Source organism: Helianthus annuus, chromosome 6, assembly GCF_002127325.2.
Source record: "Helianthus annuus cultivar XRQ/B chromosome 6, HanXRQr2.0-SUNRISE, whole genome shotgun sequence".
Classification (NCBI taxonomy): domain Eukaryota; kingdom Viridiplantae; phylum Streptophyta; class Magnoliopsida; order Asterales; family Asteraceae; genus Helianthus; species Helianthus annuus.
The window spans coordinates 97,481,258-97,500,857 of record NC_035438.2 but is presented as its reverse complement, the minus strand read 5'-3'; the positions used below and the strand labels follow the sequence as shown (position 1 = coordinate 97,500,857).

Sequence of the window (19,600 nt, the reverse complement as noted above, 5' to 3'; positions counted from 1 at the left end):
TTCACGCGTGCGGGTTTGTACATTTAACCCGGGAGACTACGTCATTCGCGATAACGAAGCATCTAACGCTGAGCGCCCAGGAAAACTTGCTCCCAAATGGGAAGGATCCTACCTCATCAAAGAGGTTTGGGCAAAGGCGCGTATAAACTACAAACGTTAGAAGGCGAAACTATCGCACGCACATGGAATGCACAACAGCTTAGACGCTGCTACATGTAAGCCATGTTTATTTTTACATTTCCATGTAACCTATCGGGCCGCAGGCCATTTGCAAATAAATAAACGAGCAATTCAATGCAATATTGTTTGTTACTGCTATTACAAATGCGTGTTCCACTTTGCGGTATCCGCAAAAACAGATTGGCAAAGTCTTCATTCGCGATACCCACACAAAGTGCTAACCACACACAAATATTGTAATAAGCCGGCAAAGGAAAAATATTAAGTATCTACCCGACCGGGTACACAAGTTTTTACAAAACCTACACAATTCCTAAACCCTAACAGGGCAAACGATGGAATTGACTCATACTCATACGACAAAGGTATCGAGTATACTCAACCCCATTCACAATGGGTAGAGTTCCGGATACACAAGTTTTTACAAAACTTACACAATTACTAAACCCTAACAGGGCAAACGATGGAATTTACTCATACTCATACGACAAAGGTATCGAGTATACTCAACCCCATTCACAATGGGTAGACTTCCGGATACACAAGTTTTTACAAAACTTACACAATTCCTAAACCCTAACAAGGCAAACAATGGAATTGACGCATACTCATACGACAAAGATATAGAGTATACTCAACCCCATTCACAATGGGTAGAGTCCCGCATACACACGTTCAAACATGCAAGAAGTAAAAACACTTGTATAAATTGAGCAACAGTTAAACTTTATATTCAAAAAATTCAGGCACCCACGCGGTGCACAATGGATTTACATAAAGTTCCAACATATACAAAAAGTAAAAAAGGGCACGCAGGCCAACCTAAGTCCTATTTTATACCACTGGTACCCGCGCCATCTTGGCCGCCATCAGCAGTATTTTCCTATTCCGCGTCGGTATATAGCATCCGCAACCGGTCTACATAGTCCACTGCATCTAAGCATTCATCAAGCTTCTCAACAGAAGAGAAAGACATGTCATAAAATGATGCAACGGCCGCCTCAAGAAGCGCTTCGGTGTCCACATCACGAAACCCGGATCGTTCATTAGTGTAACCGCCTTGAGACAAAACGTTTATATGGCCGATACAACGGTTATAACCAGCTTTAAAACCAGCATCACGGGCACGCTGCTTAATCAAGTCTATACCAATTGTGGTCTCAGGCGCGTCCATAATAGCTTTAACAATCTGCAACAAAAGAACAATAAGATCATCACGTGCTAATCCAAGTAAATACAAAGGCACGAGATACTTACATGTGCAATACCGTGACTCCGCATCCACTCACGGTCAGCCTCAAGCTGGTTAAACGACGAGGTTAGGGCGTCCCTGGCCTCGACAACCTCGTTAGCCCGCTCTTCCGCTACAGTCACGCGGGCAGTAATGTCTGCAAGCTTGGCCTCACGAGTCTGAACCTCAGCCTTTCAAAAGCAAGAAGTAGTTTGCACAAAATTAGTAAACATTCTCGAAAGGCAGAAGGAAGAATAAAACAGGAAAAGCAAACCATACCTGGAGGCTCACAACGGTCTGGTTTAAGCGAGTGCGGTCAGCATTCGCTTCATTAAGGGCATTGGCAAAACGAGCCCCCGCCTTCTTGGCCTCTTCAAGAGCCTTCGCGTTACAGGCCTCATCCTCCTTAACCCTGCCTGCAGCCGCCTCGGCCGCAGCCTTCTCTTTGGTCAAAGCAGCATTTGCTGCCTTCAGATTGGCCAACTCCTGGTGAGCACGAAACAGATTTTCATTCTGTTTAGCCCAAGATTCTTTCCATGTCTTGCGCTCATTGGAAAGTGTTTTTTCCAATTCTTACGCTCCTCAGAAAGTAACTTGTCAAGAGTACGCACCTGTTTAAGCTCGGCGGTGGCAGCCCACTCCTCAGTCTACTTATGCTTCTCAAAAGCAGCCTTATCTTTTTCAAGCTGCTCCGCACCTGCCCGAGCAGCTCTAACCAACTTCTCCGCCTCAGCCCGCATCTGTGCAGCTTCTTCCTCCCTCCGACTCAACAACTTATAGTCCTCCATAATGGCGTTCGCCACTATGGAACTTCCCACAAGCATGGTGGAAAGTTGGTTGATGCGAAGTTCATGGGATGCGGCACGAGCGAGATCAACCTCAAACGGGGTGCCCAGACCACCCAAAATTTCCCTACAAGCGGAAGGATCGTTGGAAATATCATCCCCCTGCATAACAGTCCAGGGGGTCGGTGATAACTTGTACTTCGATCCTGTGTGTAAGTGCGGTAATAATACTCCAATTCAGACTCCCCAGGCTGAATCGGAGGCCCATCATAACTCGCACCACCAGAAGAAGAACCAGTAACCTTCTCACCAGCAGGAGACTTCTGCGGCTCAGCCCAAGATTTTTGCTTCCCAGCATCAGAAAACCGTAGATCCAAATTATCAGCATCATTTGGAGAGATCAAGTTGTTAGAAGAATCAACGGTATCAAATATCTGAGTCGCAACCTTCTACACAGTCTCTTCCGCCCGCACGGTCGGATCGGGCACCACCTTGGCAAAATGTGCCGCAGTTTTCTTCGTAACACCCGCATCCGTAGCCGTGGTATGCGGGGGAGATGGAGTATTATCAAAAATAGAAAAGTCTTTATCTTGCGGTTCTGCAAAACAGATAAAACAAAAACTATCAGAAAACAAGTGTGCATACAAAACACTTGCAAAAAGTTACACTTACCAGCAGCAACCGCATACTTCTTTTGTGTCAGACCAGCCCTCTTAGCCTGCAGCTTCCGACGTTTCATTCCACCAGCACCAGCAGCTGTCTGCTCCAGTTTCCTCTTCTCACCAGCAAGGGTGGAACCCGCAGCAGTCCCACCTACAGCCGCACCACCACCTGTAACACCCAAACCCTCAAGGGTATCAGATACTTCCACGTAATCGGTATATCTGCGGTAACAATAACGATAGGTACCTGCGGCTTGGGACACTAAAGGAGGGGCGACAGAACCCTTAGGATTTTTTTACCGCGCCCCCGCGCGGTTTTCTGTGCATGCTTTTTCTCTGCATGCTTCTTAGGGACAGTTTTCACCTCAAACTTCCCCAGAACCCCAAGATCACCTACACATAAACAAGCAAGCAAATTACAATGGTATACTTGACATAAAAAAGTCTTCGATTATAATTTGCCTTGCGGCAGTGGTGCCTTCAGCGCCGCGCAGTCGGAAACGCGGAAGTTTCCAACAATCTTCAGGTTGAAGCCTTCACGTTCCCCGCACTGAAGCAACTCAACCTTGCCTTCAAAGGTTGGATCAAAAATCCTCCACAAACCGACCGCATTCTCTGTGAAAACACATGAAAATTCATGAGTATAAGGAAGCAGGAAAAGCACAAAAGAATGAACATGCTTACCACCACTCTTTTCCCGCAAAACAGGCCTCTCCCTCCTATCAGGCCTGGTCAGCATCATACGCAGCACCCACAACTGGTTATTGTCCAGCCTTTTGAGTTTAATAGGTTTCAGCCTTGGAAACCAATCAACTGTCTTGTCGGTAGCTACAGCAATATCCTCCACAGGGAGGTCCGCATTCACATTCCGCAAAGTCATCTTTGCGGCTACTGCAGCAGCCCTAATGTAGAAAAACTTCGTCTTCCACTTTGTGACACCCTTGGGAGGGGTCATCAGCTTCTTACTTCCGTGTCGTTGATTAAACGAAAAAAACCCGGTGTTCACCGTCAAGTGGTAGAACCGCCGGAAGTTTTCAACAGACACCTCTAAACCATGAGCACGGAAGGTGTACTCAAAATTTCTAATCGTAAACATCACAAACGGACTCAGTTGGGAGATGTGTATCTGATAAAACTCCAGAATTTCGGCAACAAACACCGTTAACGGCAGTCGGAGGTTGCCATCATAAAAAAACTTTGCCCACAGGGTAATATATCCCGCCGGAGCATCGGCACCGGTGTCTCCCTCTTAGGGGTAGATAGCCCCATACTCTTTGGGCATTTGTATGTTGGTCATCAGGTTGTCAAAATAACCTTTTGACCACTTCAACACCGGTAAACCACCACCGACTGCTCCACCATCATCCTCTTCATCTTCATCGGTCGCCGCCAGCGGCCGTTTCTCAGGGTTTTCACCCTCACATTTTGTGGACTTGAGGGTTCAGCCATCAAGATGAAGAAAAGAAAAATGAGGACTAAAACTCAAACCACCTCACCGGAATTTCAGAAAACCTTATCGGAGAAGACAGAGGAATCTTTTTTCTATCACCGGAATTTTTGAAATTTTGAACAAGTGAGGGGAAACCACGAACGGTTTCCCCTTATATACTGATCGCAATTAATGCAGCATGGAAACTGAATCATCACGTTCAAAAAGAGCGAATTATGCGGCACCACGTGTCAAGCGACGCTTCCGCTGACGGTTAACACGCGCACGTGGCCGCACACGCGCCTGACATAGGAGACGCTTACATTCCTGCTACAGTGCATTTAATGACCTCGGGCAGTGCAAATATCCTTTCATTTCAGCACATGCCAGAAAATCTCACCAACTTCCACCAACTCACACGTGCGCTCAGCCACGTATACAACAAAAAGCGACAACATTATCTAAACACAAGCGGCATGCGGTTTCTCTGGTATACCGCACCATAACCCATACCGCATGTCGTTTTTTTTACATACCCTTCAAAATAGCTAAAAATTATATCCTTCCATGGTTAAGGGGGTATAAACATGTCCGCACATACGCACGAGCACACGTGGAATATGCGGAACTGACACACATGAGCCCGTACAGGTGTGTCAGATACTCAGAACCAACGTTGTTCTTTGTACTGAACCGCATCTCAGAAACAGGTAAACCGCATTGCCTTCATTCTCTTAAAGCTTCAAATCCCTCCTGTCCGGTTCACAACCACAGAGGGTGCATAAACAACTTCTTCAACAAAAAGGAGGGGAATGTACGTGCACGCACATCAGCAACCCTGACTCCTGATCCTTCAAGAGCCACATCCGAGCAACACACTCGGTTCAAGCGAGTATGAGGTGACAAAACCGTAGACACTCATGAGTCGCTGCGGACACACCCATAGCTCCGCAAATGGTTGCTACGGAAGAGCCACAACTAAGTCATCACATAGATGAACGAAGCTACTTCAAGGAAAACTCCTCGGTATTGGAGCATGAAGGAAAGTGGCTAAAGAAGAGATGCGGACGAGATCCCCAATGATCATAAGAGATCTCGTCGAACAACAAGCGGGCAAACAGCGGTAACAAGTCTGCTTATGACTTTGCTGCCCCACTTGTGAGACGGATAGAATAAACAATGGTGGGCATTACCATGCCTATGACCATGTTTATTTGACCATTATCCAGATTCACATTGTTCGACCAAACATGGCCAACAATGACGCAAGTATCCAACATTGTTCACCCAACCGTGGCCAACAATGTCAAGCAACGAGGTAACCGCAAAGGACGTGCGGTTACTTGAGAGCTAATTGGAAGAACATTAACACCTCACAAAAGGGATCATCATTACATGTCTAATCACTACTGAAGACCACTTTCTTCTTCATTCACCACCTCAAAGGTTGGTTCGAAGTTTGTGCACATCTTCAACCACCATCTCAGAGGTTGGTTCGAAGTTTGTGCACACCCCTAGCAAGGTCTCAAGGTTGGTTCGACACACCAACAGGTGGCACCCAACCCGAGGCTGAGAATTTCGCATCAGACGACACATTCTCACCGGTACGGAAGAGGCATCACATGACCTTTCCAGATCTCCAGCTTGATTTACAAAGAGCAAAGACCATCTACATGGCCTAGGATCTTCTCCAGACTCCAAACTACCTTCTAGACACCATAGTCCAGTACTCCTCCCACATGCAACTTGCATATGGCAGCAACACTAGACTGGGAGGACTTGAAGGGGTATGGTCCCAGATCTCGCGTCAGCATCGACCGCGAGTGACCATTACCCTTATCAAAACCCCCACTAGCTAACAACCTACCTGTGTCCGTGTGGGAACGCGCCGACACAGTGGTTGAATCCAATCTGCCCAATGATGGAGGAGGACTTACCTGGAATATGAGAATGGTATAGTGATGCGGCATGGCACCGCATCTGGTGTATGAAAACGGAAGCGTCCACAGCGATGCGGCCTAGCACCGCATTCAGTGAACACTTCTATCAATACAAGGGAGCTGGATAACAGCAACAGTCACCACGGACGACGATGCGGCTTGGCACCACATCTCGCGTATTTCTTGATCAAAGAGTGAGAAGCCGGAACGTCTACAGTTACCGCAAACAGCGATGCGGCCCGCACCGCATCCTGTACACTCAGCAAGTGGGACTGACACCACAGAGCAAGTAGCACCAATGGCAGCCGCCTGTCAGGTCTACGTAAGCGACAGACTGACGTGGCGTCACCTCCACAGCCGACATGCCTGACACACCTGCAAAGGTGCAGCATGCCGTCAATCTATCCATCCACCTCCTCCTTCACTCCTCGGCTATAAATACAAACCCCAAACCAGGGAGTTGCCACGGATTGTGACTTGATCTTATGGCTAGGGAGTTGCCACGTGGAAAGTGATCTTAGTGGAGATCATTCTTCAATCACATGCTATCGTTGTGATTTCAGGAATGTTTGTGATGATGACACGTGTCCAGACGGTTATAACCGTCTGGGTGGTGCACGATCGTATTTCTTCTAGAAGATTACTGCTGTAATCTGGTGTGACACCTTACAGTGTGCACACAGCTGGACGGATCCCAGTCTGGGTAAAATAATATCCAAGTCTGGATATTTGGGTGGACATTTTGGTCTCAGGGTTTTTGACCCTTTGTTAAATGGAAGGCGGCGCAAGGGTTCAGTTTTCCCTTTGGGCGCGCGACTATCGCTTGTTAGTTTCTTTCTTCCTTCTGCAAGACCAATGCGCGGCCGCGCAAGGTTAGAAAGGTTGAAAGGTCGGTTTGGTGGTATGGTCCCATATCTTTGTGGGATTTTTGGGACCTTACCCCTTCAAGTCCCCCCAGTCTAGTGTTGTACTTATGCAAATAAGTGGAGCACTGGACTTAGGAGAGAGATGGTTTTTGAGCGCGAAAAAATGAGAAATCTTCTATGAGAAGACTCTATTTTATTTTGGGGATTTTGGAAATCTTTTGTCTTTATATGATGGTACAGCTAGGACTGTAAGTCAAGCTGACATTGTCAGGTATATGCTGCTATTCGTGCCTTTCACGCGCGTGTGCAAACGCGTGTGTACTTTTCCTGCTCTTTTGAAGGACTGTGATATCCGAGAAAATTGCTGTGACGGTTCCCGATGCTTATTTATATAACGTTTGGGTAACCTCCTAGTGCCATCATTGTTCTGTTGAAACTTTTTCCCCTACCTTTCTTTTCTTGAGAAATCCATCATTCCTCTTTTTATGTCGACCGGAGAAAATCAAGAAGGTCTTGCTAAAGAGATGTCTACTGAACTTCCACCATTGAAGTGGCCGAGGGGGTCTTTTGACGGTTTGATGCGAAATCTTAAGTTTCCGGAAAGTTGGGGTGCTCTGTACCCTGAAGAAGGGCAGACAGCGGCAGATGCTCTGTCTGGGTACATCACTCTTTTCTGGGATTTCTTCTGTGATGGCAACTTTCGTTTGCCTGCAACGACGTTTCTTCTTGACATCCTTACATTTTATAATATTCATCTTTCTCAACTGCATCCTATTGGTATGGTCAGGGTTCGACATTTTGAGTTCGTGTGTCGGACTATGAATATTGAGCCGACCGTTCCTCGATTTAGGGTTTTTCACCAAATGCACTGTACCCAGGGGTTTTACTCTTCTGTTCAGAGGGCTACTGCAAAGAAGATTTTGCTCAATCCTCCGAAATCCTTCCATGATTGGAAACAGAAATTTTTCTTTATTAAGGCCGGAGTGATTCCGGTGAGGATGGTGTTGAGGGGAAAAGAGGATGTTCCTATTGAAACACTCCGGACCCCTTCTGATGAAACTTGGTACCAGGATCTGAAGGAGGTACCTAATATTGCTTTACCAGAGAAAGCCTTATCGGAGCTGGGATGAGTTTAAACTGGAAGATGGATCGGGACGACAAGCCTGTATACACAGAGGGGGGCCATGGTACGGTTTAAGTTCTTTTTTTTTTTGAGCCTGTCTGTTTTTTCTTGCAGTTGTTTCACTGTATGTTGTTGCCTACAAAAGAGAAGGGGGAGAATGGGTACCATTAAGAAAAATCCTGATGAAGAATTTTGGTATGATCGTATTGCAAGGAATTTTTCTCTTCCGCGGGACGCGGATTTGTCTGATCCTCCTGCCGCTGGCGCAGGTAAGATTGTGTGTGTTGTCCGTCTAATCTTTTTACTCGTGCCTTAATTGTTCTTTGCGCTTTGTAGGTGAGTTGTCAAATTTGGGCGTAGGCCCTGAGAGGAAAAGGCGCGCTACGGCTAGTAATGTTGCGCCCAAGAAAGGTGATGCGGGAAAGACTCAATCTTTCAAAGTTAAAAATGTTGAGAAGAAAGGTATGCGCCATTCTTCTGACAAGTGTGATTATGTGATGGTTTCTGATACTTTGGAGGGTCTTACGCCTGCAATTACTATTCGGCGACCGAAACCAGAGCCGAAAGATTCCTCTGACATTCCTCCATCCAACCCAGATGATCCAATTGACTTGGAATCTAGTCCTGAGCATTTGGTGCAGAGAGGAGCAAGCAAGAGAAAACGAACTGATACGAACGCGGAGGATCAGCCTCCTAAGAAGATTCAAAGAAAGAAGATTACTCGAAGGGGGAATCTTGATGCTCTTGTTACGGAATCTGTTCCTGGTAAGCAGCATCTTCTCTTGTTTCCTTTTTATGGGTTAAATTTTTATGGATTTTTACTTTTACAGTAATTCCTGTTGCTCCAGCTCCCACCAATGTTCAAGCCGTGGTGCATGAAGAACTTCCTCCTACTCCTCCGCACGCTTCTGCAACTGTTCAATCGGACGCTGCAGAAGGCGCTGATGACGATGCGGAGAAGCCTGTTGAAATTTAGAGGTCTGCTGATGCGGGCCTAGGTAAGACGGATGATACGGATAATCCTTCGGCTCCTGAGGTAGTTACTCAAGATCAAGGGAGAGGGTCAACCGAAAAAATTCCTAGTCCTGCTCCTTCAGATACTACACCGGAGCATATTGAGAAGACAACAGTAGAACAAGACTCATCAGCCGATGTTAGTAAGCAATCTCCTATCCGTCCAGAGGAAACTTTGGGAGATTATTATTATCGGAGCTATTCGGAGAAGGATGCTGCTGACCCTCATGCTCCTGTCTGGAACTTGAAGAAAGGAGATAATCGAGCTCCTTCTCCGATGATTCTGCAAAACAAAGCACCGTTAGCCTCGTCAAGGGGAGAAGAGGGTTCTCTCCTTGACCCGACTCCGGTGTGAGAATAAGTATTTGAATGGAGAAGATAAAGGTATTTGAGTAGTGAAATTGGATCTGAATCTTTACCTGAAGAATTCTCCTATTTATAACCGATAGTTTGGGAGGGAAAATCTGTTATTGAAAAGATAACGGAAGATGCCAACGCCGTAGCGGTTAATTTTCCTCCCGTTAAGTCTCTTTAATCTTTGTTAAGTTACTTTGATCTGACATAGATGCACACAGATTGTGACTTGATCTTATGGCTAGGGAGTTGCCACGTGGAAAGTGATCTTAGTGGAGATCATTCTTCAATCACATGCTATCGTTGTGATTTCAGGAATGTTTGTGATGATGACACGTGTCCAGACGGTTATAACCGTCTGGGTGGTGCACGATCGTATTTCTTCTAGAAGATTACTGCTGTAATCTGGTGTGACACCTTACAGTGTGCACACAGCTGGACGGATCCCAGTCTGGGTAAAATAATATCCAAGTCTGGATATTTGGGTGGACATTTTGGTCTCAGGGTTTTTGACCCTTTGTTAAATGGAAGGCGGCGCAAGGGTTCAGTTTTCCCTTTGGGCTCGCGACTATCGCTTGTTAGTTTCTTTCTTCCTTCTGCAAGACCAACGCGCGGCCGCGCAAGGTTAGAAAGGTTGAAAGGTCGGTTTGGTGGTATGGTCCCATATCTTTGTGGGATTTTTGGGACCTTACCCCTTCAGTGTTACATACGTTACTTATCCAAATCACAATCGACACACAACGCAAACACTATTTATACGCTGACTGTTATTGCATGTTACGTGTTATTCGATGAATGCTTGTATGTTATGTTTACACATTGATTGTTGCCTGACACCTTAGCAACGATAGTACTATTGGACTCAGCACCTATCGTGGACAGGGGTTGTTAAGGGCTTTACTTCACGTGTCCCAGTGAGGATATGTGTTGCACATTCTACAACTCACAGTCACGTTTGTGCATATTTCATTGTCGATAACCTACTAGCCTTCACTTTGCTACATGTTACATGCTGGTTATGCGTAAACGATTTCGAATACTATTATCCTACTATATTTGTATGCTCACCTTTACACTATGTGTATTGACCTCTATTTTAACGTATGTGATAGGTGTTTAGGATGCTTATGTTTTGCCGCTATATGAGAATCAAGCTAGGATGGAGTCTTAGAAACAAACCTAAATAAAATCTGAGTTGTCGGAATGGATATTTGTCTATGAGAACCTCGTCTGTAATAACTGTTTTTATTTTATATGTTTGTGGTATGGGACATGAACCTTTAATATATTATGATTAATAGTTGTTATGGATTCTAGTGGACAATATGTTTCGCTCAGTGCCGCGCCCTGATGATTCCGCCATCAGTTGGGGTGTGACACTAAGAGTTTCCTTGAGTTTAGCAGCAAGTAAATCAGCAGCATGATCAGTTTGAAACTCAAGCTGACACCTTATTGCCTCTTTTCTGTATACTTCAAACCTCTGCTTATCTTCCTCATCAGTCTACATTTGCATTTTTAATTGTTTTAAGGCATTTGCGGATAAAGCAGATGTTGAGAGAAGCTTTTTGGAGGCTTAGGTCTGTTGAGGCATGCCAACAGTGGTTGTAGGATAGATTGCTTTTGAGGAACATTGGGATCTTTGGCTCTAAGCTCTTCCAGCTTTTTGTAGGTCTCCACTATATTGAGTTTTGACCATCTGGCAATTGATCTAGCTGAACCATAATCAGCAGCCACAAGCTTTGCTCTCATTCTCTTAAGTTTCAATGCCTCATCCGGATCCACTTGCTTGGCTTTCTTCCAATTGGGTGGAGTTGGCTTTATTGAGGGATCGTTGATCATTTTTGTAATTCTTTCAATTTCCTCCCTGAGAGCATCTGATGACCAGTCTTTAAATTGAGCCATGGTTGCTTTGTAAGGCTTGTGCTTCATTATGTAACCACATGTGGTGGTTGTATTTGTTTAGATAATAGAAGACTCCACATCAGAAACAAATGCCCTTTTTTCTTGGTTCTGGGGACTTCCCACTGGATCAGGGTTACAGTTGTAGCCTCAACAGTGGTTTCCTTCAATGAGGTCTTAATTATGTAACCACTGTCCAACTGATAACCAATGGGTTCAACAGTTGTAGTGGCTGCTCCACTTGAACTACCACCAAGAGTTTCGTAAAACTCAAGGGGTGTAACCTCCTCAACTGTTTGTGGAATAGCATATTAAATTGGTTCAGACACAGTCATTTGTTGGGTTATACTCTTAGTAATGTGTGGGTGAGAGGGATTGTTCTGAGTCTGAATTTCAATTGCTTCAAACAGAGGTAAGATTGTTGGTGGAATTTGGGGAGAGGGTTGTGGTGTAGAAAGCGACATTGCCCTGGGAGAGGGGCTTTTAAGAATATTTTCAAATGAAAGGTCTGCTTCATGATGTGGTGTCCCTGTGCTTACAACATGATCCTTTTGTGAGGATACATGAGGAGTTTGGATGGGTTGAGATCTTTCCAATAGCTGTGAGGAAGTAGCAGCAGTGGGTTCAAGTGACATTTGTGTTGTCACCGGGTTAACCTATGGGATCTCATCTTCTACAGGACCCTTTTTATTTTGTTTGGTTTTGGTGGGCCTTTTGGATTGGACAGGTTTCTTTTTGGTTTTGGCTGGTGTGGGTTTCACAACACCGGTTGTGGTGTCATGATCACCAGGAGCAGTGAGCTCAACAACAGAGGTTTGAGCAACAGATGTGGACTCATCTAAAATAGGCACGTCCCCATTTGCTTTTGTTTTGGAAACATTTGACTCTTTAGCCATAAGGCGAGTAAAGGTTTCAGAAGTAAGACTCTTTATTTGAAAAGCTACACCTTGTTGAAAATCTTTTTGTGAAACTTGCTTTGTAGGTAGTAGCTTAATAGTCTAGGGTACATCAAAAAATCATTATTCGCCCCCTTTTGAACATTCCTCACATTTGTGACCAGATCAGTAAACAGTGTTGGGAGTAATTAAAATCAGAGTTTGTTAAAATAGCATAACCCAAGTACTGAATATTATGTGGTACTTCATTGAAAGTAGTGGTCTTAGCAGAAAGACATGTCAAGAGAGTATGGAAAAAGAATTTCATTGGAGCAGGGAAGTTTGATTTATAAATAGTAACTCCCTTTAATTGACCTTCATACCCCCTTTCAATGTATTCTGTGTCAAGTTCTTGTTTTTCAAAAGAGGTCTTCCCTGTCAGGTTATTCAACCCAAATGTTGTTGATATAGTGTTCCTCTGACTTTGGAAGTTATAGCATAAGGGACTTTCTTTTGTGATTGAATTTCAGCATTTGCCCCAAAAATCGCGGAGTGTATCTAGATAGATTGGAGCATTGGCAGTAAGAATTGTTTTGTATTTTGTAAGAACATCAATTATTAAGTGATAGGTAGTATTTTTTGCTATTTTCTCAAAGATGGGAAGATAGTTGTGGGGATGTTTGATTGTCAAAGCCATGGTTGGAGAAGAAATTTGCGTATGGTTGAAGAAGAAGGTTTGGAGAAGAAGATGGAAACCGCTTTTGTGAATTTGAATTCGAGACGGCAGTAAAGCTTTGTTTGGGGATGAAACAGGGTTTTATAAAGTGAAAAGGTGAATGCTGACGTGTCAGCGGTTACAAAGATCTGACGGCTAACATCTATCCACGTGGCAACCTCTGTTGGAATAATGGAGGACATTTGTTTGGAAACTACTATTGGGTAACAACAGTGGTTGGGAACAGTGAAATGAACAGTGGCTAATTTTAGTTTATCAGTGGATAGACATCAGTGGTTGCGACCAACAGTTGTTTGATCAACAGTGGTCCAAGCAGTGGTAAATGAAAACAAAGGATACCTTTCAGCAGTGGATGAATTTTTAGCCAATCGGAGGTTTGAAAACAGTAGTTATGGACAAACTTTTAAGGATTTATGAAAAATTTTCACTTTAAGCTATTTTTAAGTATGTATTTTTGATTTTCTGAAAACATTTTAATGCTTTTTATTCATGGAAAACAAAGTTTTACCTTTTAATCCATGTTAAGCATGCCAATCCTAGAGATCAAGCTTTCAAAGGTAGATGTGTCTAAAGATTTTGTCAACACATCTGCCAGCTGATCCTTAGTGGGAACATGATGCAGAGAAATCAAACATTTTTCATCGCAATCCCTCACAAATTGATGTCTGATGTCAATATGTTTGGTGGTTGAATGGGATACTGGATTTTTAATGATGTTTTCAGCTGCTTGACTGTCTAACATGAGTGGAGTCTTTAAAGCAGTTACACCAAAATCCAGCAATTGATTTTGAAGCCACAACAGTTGGGTTGTACAGCTTGCAGTAGCAATGTATTCAACTTCAGCAGTGGATGCGGAAACAGCTGCTTGCTTTTTGCTTTGCCAAGATACTAAGCGATTGCCTAGAAATTGACACCCTTGTTGATGCACGGAATGTCTGTTGACTGCGTCTACAAAAAGTCTGAAGTCAAGATTGGTTTATAGGGGGTCAAAGTGTAAATATTAAGATAGATTGATGCAGGATCGTTTTTTTGTCATTGTCTTAGTCTTGGACCGCTTTTAGGGCATTATTATGGATCGCTTATAGGACAAGGGTTCTAGATCGCTCATATGGTCTGTCATATAAGCGACCCAAGATATCTATAAATAGGCAGGAGCGGTTCATTTGTTGTAACAGTGTATGTGTGTGCTACGGTGCTGAAACTCTGCCAAATTTTCATCAGAAAGCAATAGAAAGATAAGGAATTGAAAGGATAAGCTGTTGTAACTTCATTTACGTTAATTCCGCCTTCGTACATGAAGATGAACTACCTTGACTGACTTTTAGGGTCATAGAACGGTCCAACAAGTGGTATCAGAGCTCAGGACGAGGAGTTCATACTACGACAGCATAGATCTGCAGAAATCTCTCTTTTCTACTTACTTTCTCTCATACTTTTTCAGTTTCTAGTGGTTTCAACGGTCAAAATTGTCTGAAATTCGAGTATAACGTGTAAAACACACTATTAACAAACCCTGGAAAGAATCAGGTGAAAATACGGACTAAAATTGGTAAAAACAGGCTAAAAACAATGGATCGCCTTTTCGGACATTAGAACCGCTTATCCGGACATTTCTTGGATCGCTCGAAATTTATCCTTTGGATCGCTCATAGAAACCAATTTGGATCGCTTTTTCAGACAATATTCAGTTTGGATCGCTCGAACGGACGTTACTTAGACCGCTCGAACGATCATAGTCTGGACCGCTCGAACGATCTCGATCGTTCATTTGACATTGCTGAACCGCTCGAACGGGCACATTCTGGTCCGCTCGAACGAACATAGTAGGCTCGCTTTTCTGACATTTGTGAACCGCTCGAGAGGTTATAGTTGGGTTCGCTTATTTAAACCTAACCTGATTCGCTTTTCTGTCAGTTGCACAGATAGGCTCGCTTTTGTGGTTCTATTATTTTTCAAAATCAAAAATTTTTCTAAGTGTTGTCTGATTTTTCAGGTACGTTCACGATGGATGATATGTTCTTGAATCCATTTAGCGATATGTACGCATTCACGGGAAGTTCAGGAAACAACGATTCGACATCGAACAATACGAACGAGAATCAACCAAAAGAGAAAAAGAAAGAAGCTTGGGAGTCTGAAAGCGCATTTGGAACGTTTAACAAACCTCCTAAGTTGATGGCTATAGGAGACTACAGCAGGTGGGCAACAAAGTTCGAAGATTGGCTAATGGCATTCGCTTTCCCCAGTTGGAAGAGTATGAAAAACGGTTATGCTGATGGAAAGAAAAATGGTGAAGCTTTAAGAAATTCTGAAGAAATTGATCTTTTTGTAGCTGAACAAAAGTGTGTAGCTTTATTGTTTCAATCAGTTCGGGAGGATATCATTTCACTGATAGATTACACCAATGCTAAAGATTTGTTGAAAAAGCTCGAAACGAAGTGTATTGGAAGTAATGAGATTATAAAAAATAAGAAGAAACTGCTTAAAAAAGAGTTTGACATGTTTAGTTGTCTTAAGAATGAATCGGTGTGCAAAATGATTGAACGGTTCGGTCATCTAAAGCTGGAACTGGCACGACATGATATTAAGTATCCTCCGGAAGAACTTGTTGATAAACTGTTTGATTCATTACCTGATGATATGGATTGGAGGTATTATGCGTTGATGTTAAAAAACACTATTGCTCCAGCAAAATTGACTCCAGATGTGGTGATTGAAAGACTTGAAAGCCATGAGCTAGAGTTGAAGAAAACATACAAAGTTAATCACTCATCCTATCAGCAAAACTTGGATCTTTATTATCCAAAGAGTTTGATGCCGAAAGCTACTTCTCCGAAAACTGCATTTTCTGCTGAGAATGTTTCTTCAGCAAACACAGAAAGTCAAAGCAGTTCAAACAATGGAAGCCATAGTGGGTATCACAGTGGATCTACGTCTTATGACAAACGTGCTGATGCAAAGTTTTCGTGCAACATCGCGATAGATCTGAAGAACGCACAAAATTTTGATGAGGAGTCGGCCAAGCAACAAATGGTTTTTCTGGCGTCTGTGCTAGAATCTTATGAAGGGTTGGTAGCTGGTAAGATCGGGAATACAAATCTGACAAAGGAAGATTACGATCAGATAGACCCCGAAGAAATGGAACTGATCGATATTCGTTGGGCAATGGCAAGTGCAATTCGACGTGCACAACGCTTTATGGAGATTACTGGGAGGAAAACGATCGGTGGTCCATCTACAAAGTTAGGGTTCGATAAATCCAAAGTGACGTGTTTTAAATGTAAGCAGAAGGGTCACTTCAAGCGTGAATGTAGAAACGCATACGTTGATGAATCAGAGAATCCATTTCGTGACGATTATTACAAAAAGGCAATCTACTATCAAAATAAATCCGAGCCGCCCAGATTGAAGCAGCAGGAAGAGAATAGAGACAAATCGAGGGCATTAGCTGTGATTTATGACGATGAGGGGTACGATTGGAGTAAAGAAGTTCTACCAGAAGATGATGCGGTGGGTTACGCATTCATGGCAAGTCATGATGAACCCATTCCGTGGAAGGATGATCGTACGGAGGAACAGAAGTATAAATATCGGAAGATGGTTGCTGAAGCCAAAATCATCAGACTGTCTAGTGTCTATCTGGAAGCTAAAAGAGCAAACAGATGGGATCCAGACAGAGAATGTTATCTTGATAGATATGGCAACATCGCGGTTGATGACAGAAAGATAGATATTGAAGCCATCATTCAGGAGTACAAAGAAGATGATGAATATTGGCAGCACAAGTGGTGGGGAACACCAACATCAAAGATGATTGAAGAAGAGAAAGAGAGAAAGGAGAAAGAAGAGAAAGAGAGAAAAGAGAAAGAGATGAAAGAAAAAGAAGAACTTGAGAAAGTAAAGAAAGTTGATACCGGTCTGATCGATACTACACAGGAGTTGACAGCTGAGAACCTGGGAAATATGGCTGACAAAGTGCTAGCTGCAAAAGCACTTGAGGTAGATTTTGTTTCTGTTACTGAGTCAAAGAATCAGGTTAGTCAAAACAAGTCAACGAATGTGTCAGGTAACAAAGTTGGGGGTAATGCTGATTGCAAAAGTTGCACCAAACAATGCAATTTTTGTGGCACTGTCACGTACCTAAACGGTGAGAAAATCAAGAATCTAACAACTAAAGTTGGAAAGCTTGAGGATCAGATTCTTGAACGTGACACAAAATTAAAATCTTCAACTGAACAAGTAAATGAATTAACGACTGAATGTAAGAAAATTAAAGCTGAAAATGACAAAGTATTTCTTGAGCACCGACAAATTTCTGAAAAATTTGAAAAATTAAAAACCGTTGTCAAAGATAGTGATGATCGAAATGGAAAAACAACTAAAGAAAATGAACATCTAAGAGCTGTTTTGAGATTAAAAGAAGAATCAATTAACAAACAACTGGATGAAATTGCTAAACTAAAACTTAAAGTTCAAGAAATTGAAATTGAAAATGAAACAATTCAGTTGAAATTAAACAGCTATAGCTCAGCTAGCTTTGTTTTGCAGCATATTGTTCCCAAACCTATAGGGAAAAACAAAGCTGGTGAGGATGTGTTTTCTGATGGAACGGGTGTAGGGTTTCACAAAGTTCCACCGCCAATTTTAGACAACTACATGAAAAAGCAGTCTAGTTTGGTGGAAATTGAGGAAGAAAGTGATGTTACACTTCCTGAGAACATTGATGTCACGTTCACGTCTTCCAATGAAGAGGGTGTCCAAAATGATGTGGTAAAAAGTGTGGTAGACAAAGTGCTTAAACCGGATTGTGACACTTCTGAGGAGGATGGGTGTTTTCTAGATAAATACATTCCGAAGCAAAAGTCCAAAAACAACTTACATGATGAATCTGATCTTGTCATGTACAAGATGTCGGGATCGGATAAGTTGTTTTCGGATTCTGAGTTTCCATTAGAGAATGTTAATTTGAACAAATTGACAAATGTTTTCAAACTGGTCGAAGTCGAGTTGTCAGCAGTGAACGATCTGAGTCGAAAGAAAGAGAGGGTTTACAACAAGAAAACTGTTTATCCACCACGTTTTTACAATAACAACAGAAACAACTGGTCGGGTGGTTATCAGGGGGTAAACCATATCAGAAAAGAAATGTTTCAAACAAGAGGTTTGTCCAAAAGAAAAAGTTTGTGAACAGTTCGAGTTCACTTGTTGATGAAGAAAAAGAAATTTTTACAAAATCAAACAAAGAATTTTTTGAGAAGAGAGCTTCACAGGCTCAGTCTGAAGGCACAAGTCGGGTAGCTGATACTCGTACTTGTTTTAGATGTGAACAGGTTGGTCATATTGCACGAAAGTGTACATATGTGAAGCCTAAGACTGAAGCTGTGAAGGTTCAACAAAAGAAAGTTGATGTGAAGGGTAAAACACCGATGTATGTTGAGAAGAAAGTTGTTGAGAAGAAAAATGTTCAAATTGACAACTTGACAGTAAAAACTGAACCCGTAAAAAAGTTGGTAAATCAAAATGATAAATTTTATAAGAGGGTTGCAGTAGCTCAACAGGTGTGGAAACCTAAAATTGAACCTAAAGTTGAGAAGAAAGTTTTAACTTCTGAGGTGAAAAAGGCTGAAGAATTAATTACGGTTGATTATGATGCACAATTTCCACCTCTTAAGTCTAAGAACTTCAAAATTCAAATTGCTAAAGTCACGGTTACACCTAAGGCTGATGAGGCCTGGGTGGACACCATGTTTGACTAAATAGTTTGAATTGCCGGAGCTTCCTGGATCGCGAAGCATGAATCGGCATCTTTCTTAAAGTTGTTTTACATGATGATTTGTTATGTGCAGGATCTTCCAAAACTTGTATCCAGGTGGATAATGGATAGTGGAGCGTCAAGGCATATGACAGGGAAGACCGCATTGCTGTACGATGTGAATAACATTAATGGTGGTTATGTGGGTTTTGCGGGTAATCAAGGAGGCAGGATCATAGGTGAAGGAACATTATCAAATGGCATTATCACGTTTGAGAGAGTTAACTACATCGCTGAGCTGGAGAACAACCTACTGAGTATCTCCCAGATCTGTGACAGGATGTATACTACTCATTTCACCGACAAAGAATGTTTGATCTTGAAACCAGGATTTGTGATACCTGAAGAGTGGATCATCATGAGGGCACCAAGAGTCAACGATCTGTACGTGTTGGACATGAGCGTTGCTACTACAACCACGGGTCAGGCTCATTGTTTTGTGTCCAGAGCAACGGAGAAAGAGTCAAGGTTATGGCACCGAAAGATGGGGCATATTCACCTAAGGAAAATGAATCACTTAGTGCATAACGACTTGGTCACTGGAGTGAATATTAAAGGTTTTCATCTGGAAGGGGAGTGCATAAGTTGTGTCAGAGGCAAACAGAAGAAAAAGTCACACCCTACAAAGCAAGTTAATTCAGTTTCAAGACCTTTGGAAAGACTTCACATGGATTTGTTTGGTCATGTGAATGTC

The 19,600-nt window shown here is 42.9% G+C and overlaps 1 protein-coding gene across 1 annotated transcript; it reads right to left on the bottom strand.

Moving 5' to 3' along the window:
• Positions 1–1,012: 1,012 nt before the first annotated feature.
• LOC118479605 lies at positions 1,013–2,199 on the bottom strand. The gene is made up of 4 exons (XM_035974212.1): positions 2,128–2,199; positions 1,691–1,897; positions 1,438–1,602; positions 1,013–1,369 (listed from the first exon to the last, which is right to left on the bottom strand). Exons 1-4 carry the CDS (start codon positions 2,197–2,199, stop codon positions 1,064–1,066), a joined length of 750 nt encoding a protein of 249 aa, XP_035830105.1. The 3' UTR covers positions 1,013–1,063.
• Positions 2,200–19,600: the final 17,401 nt, after the last annotated feature.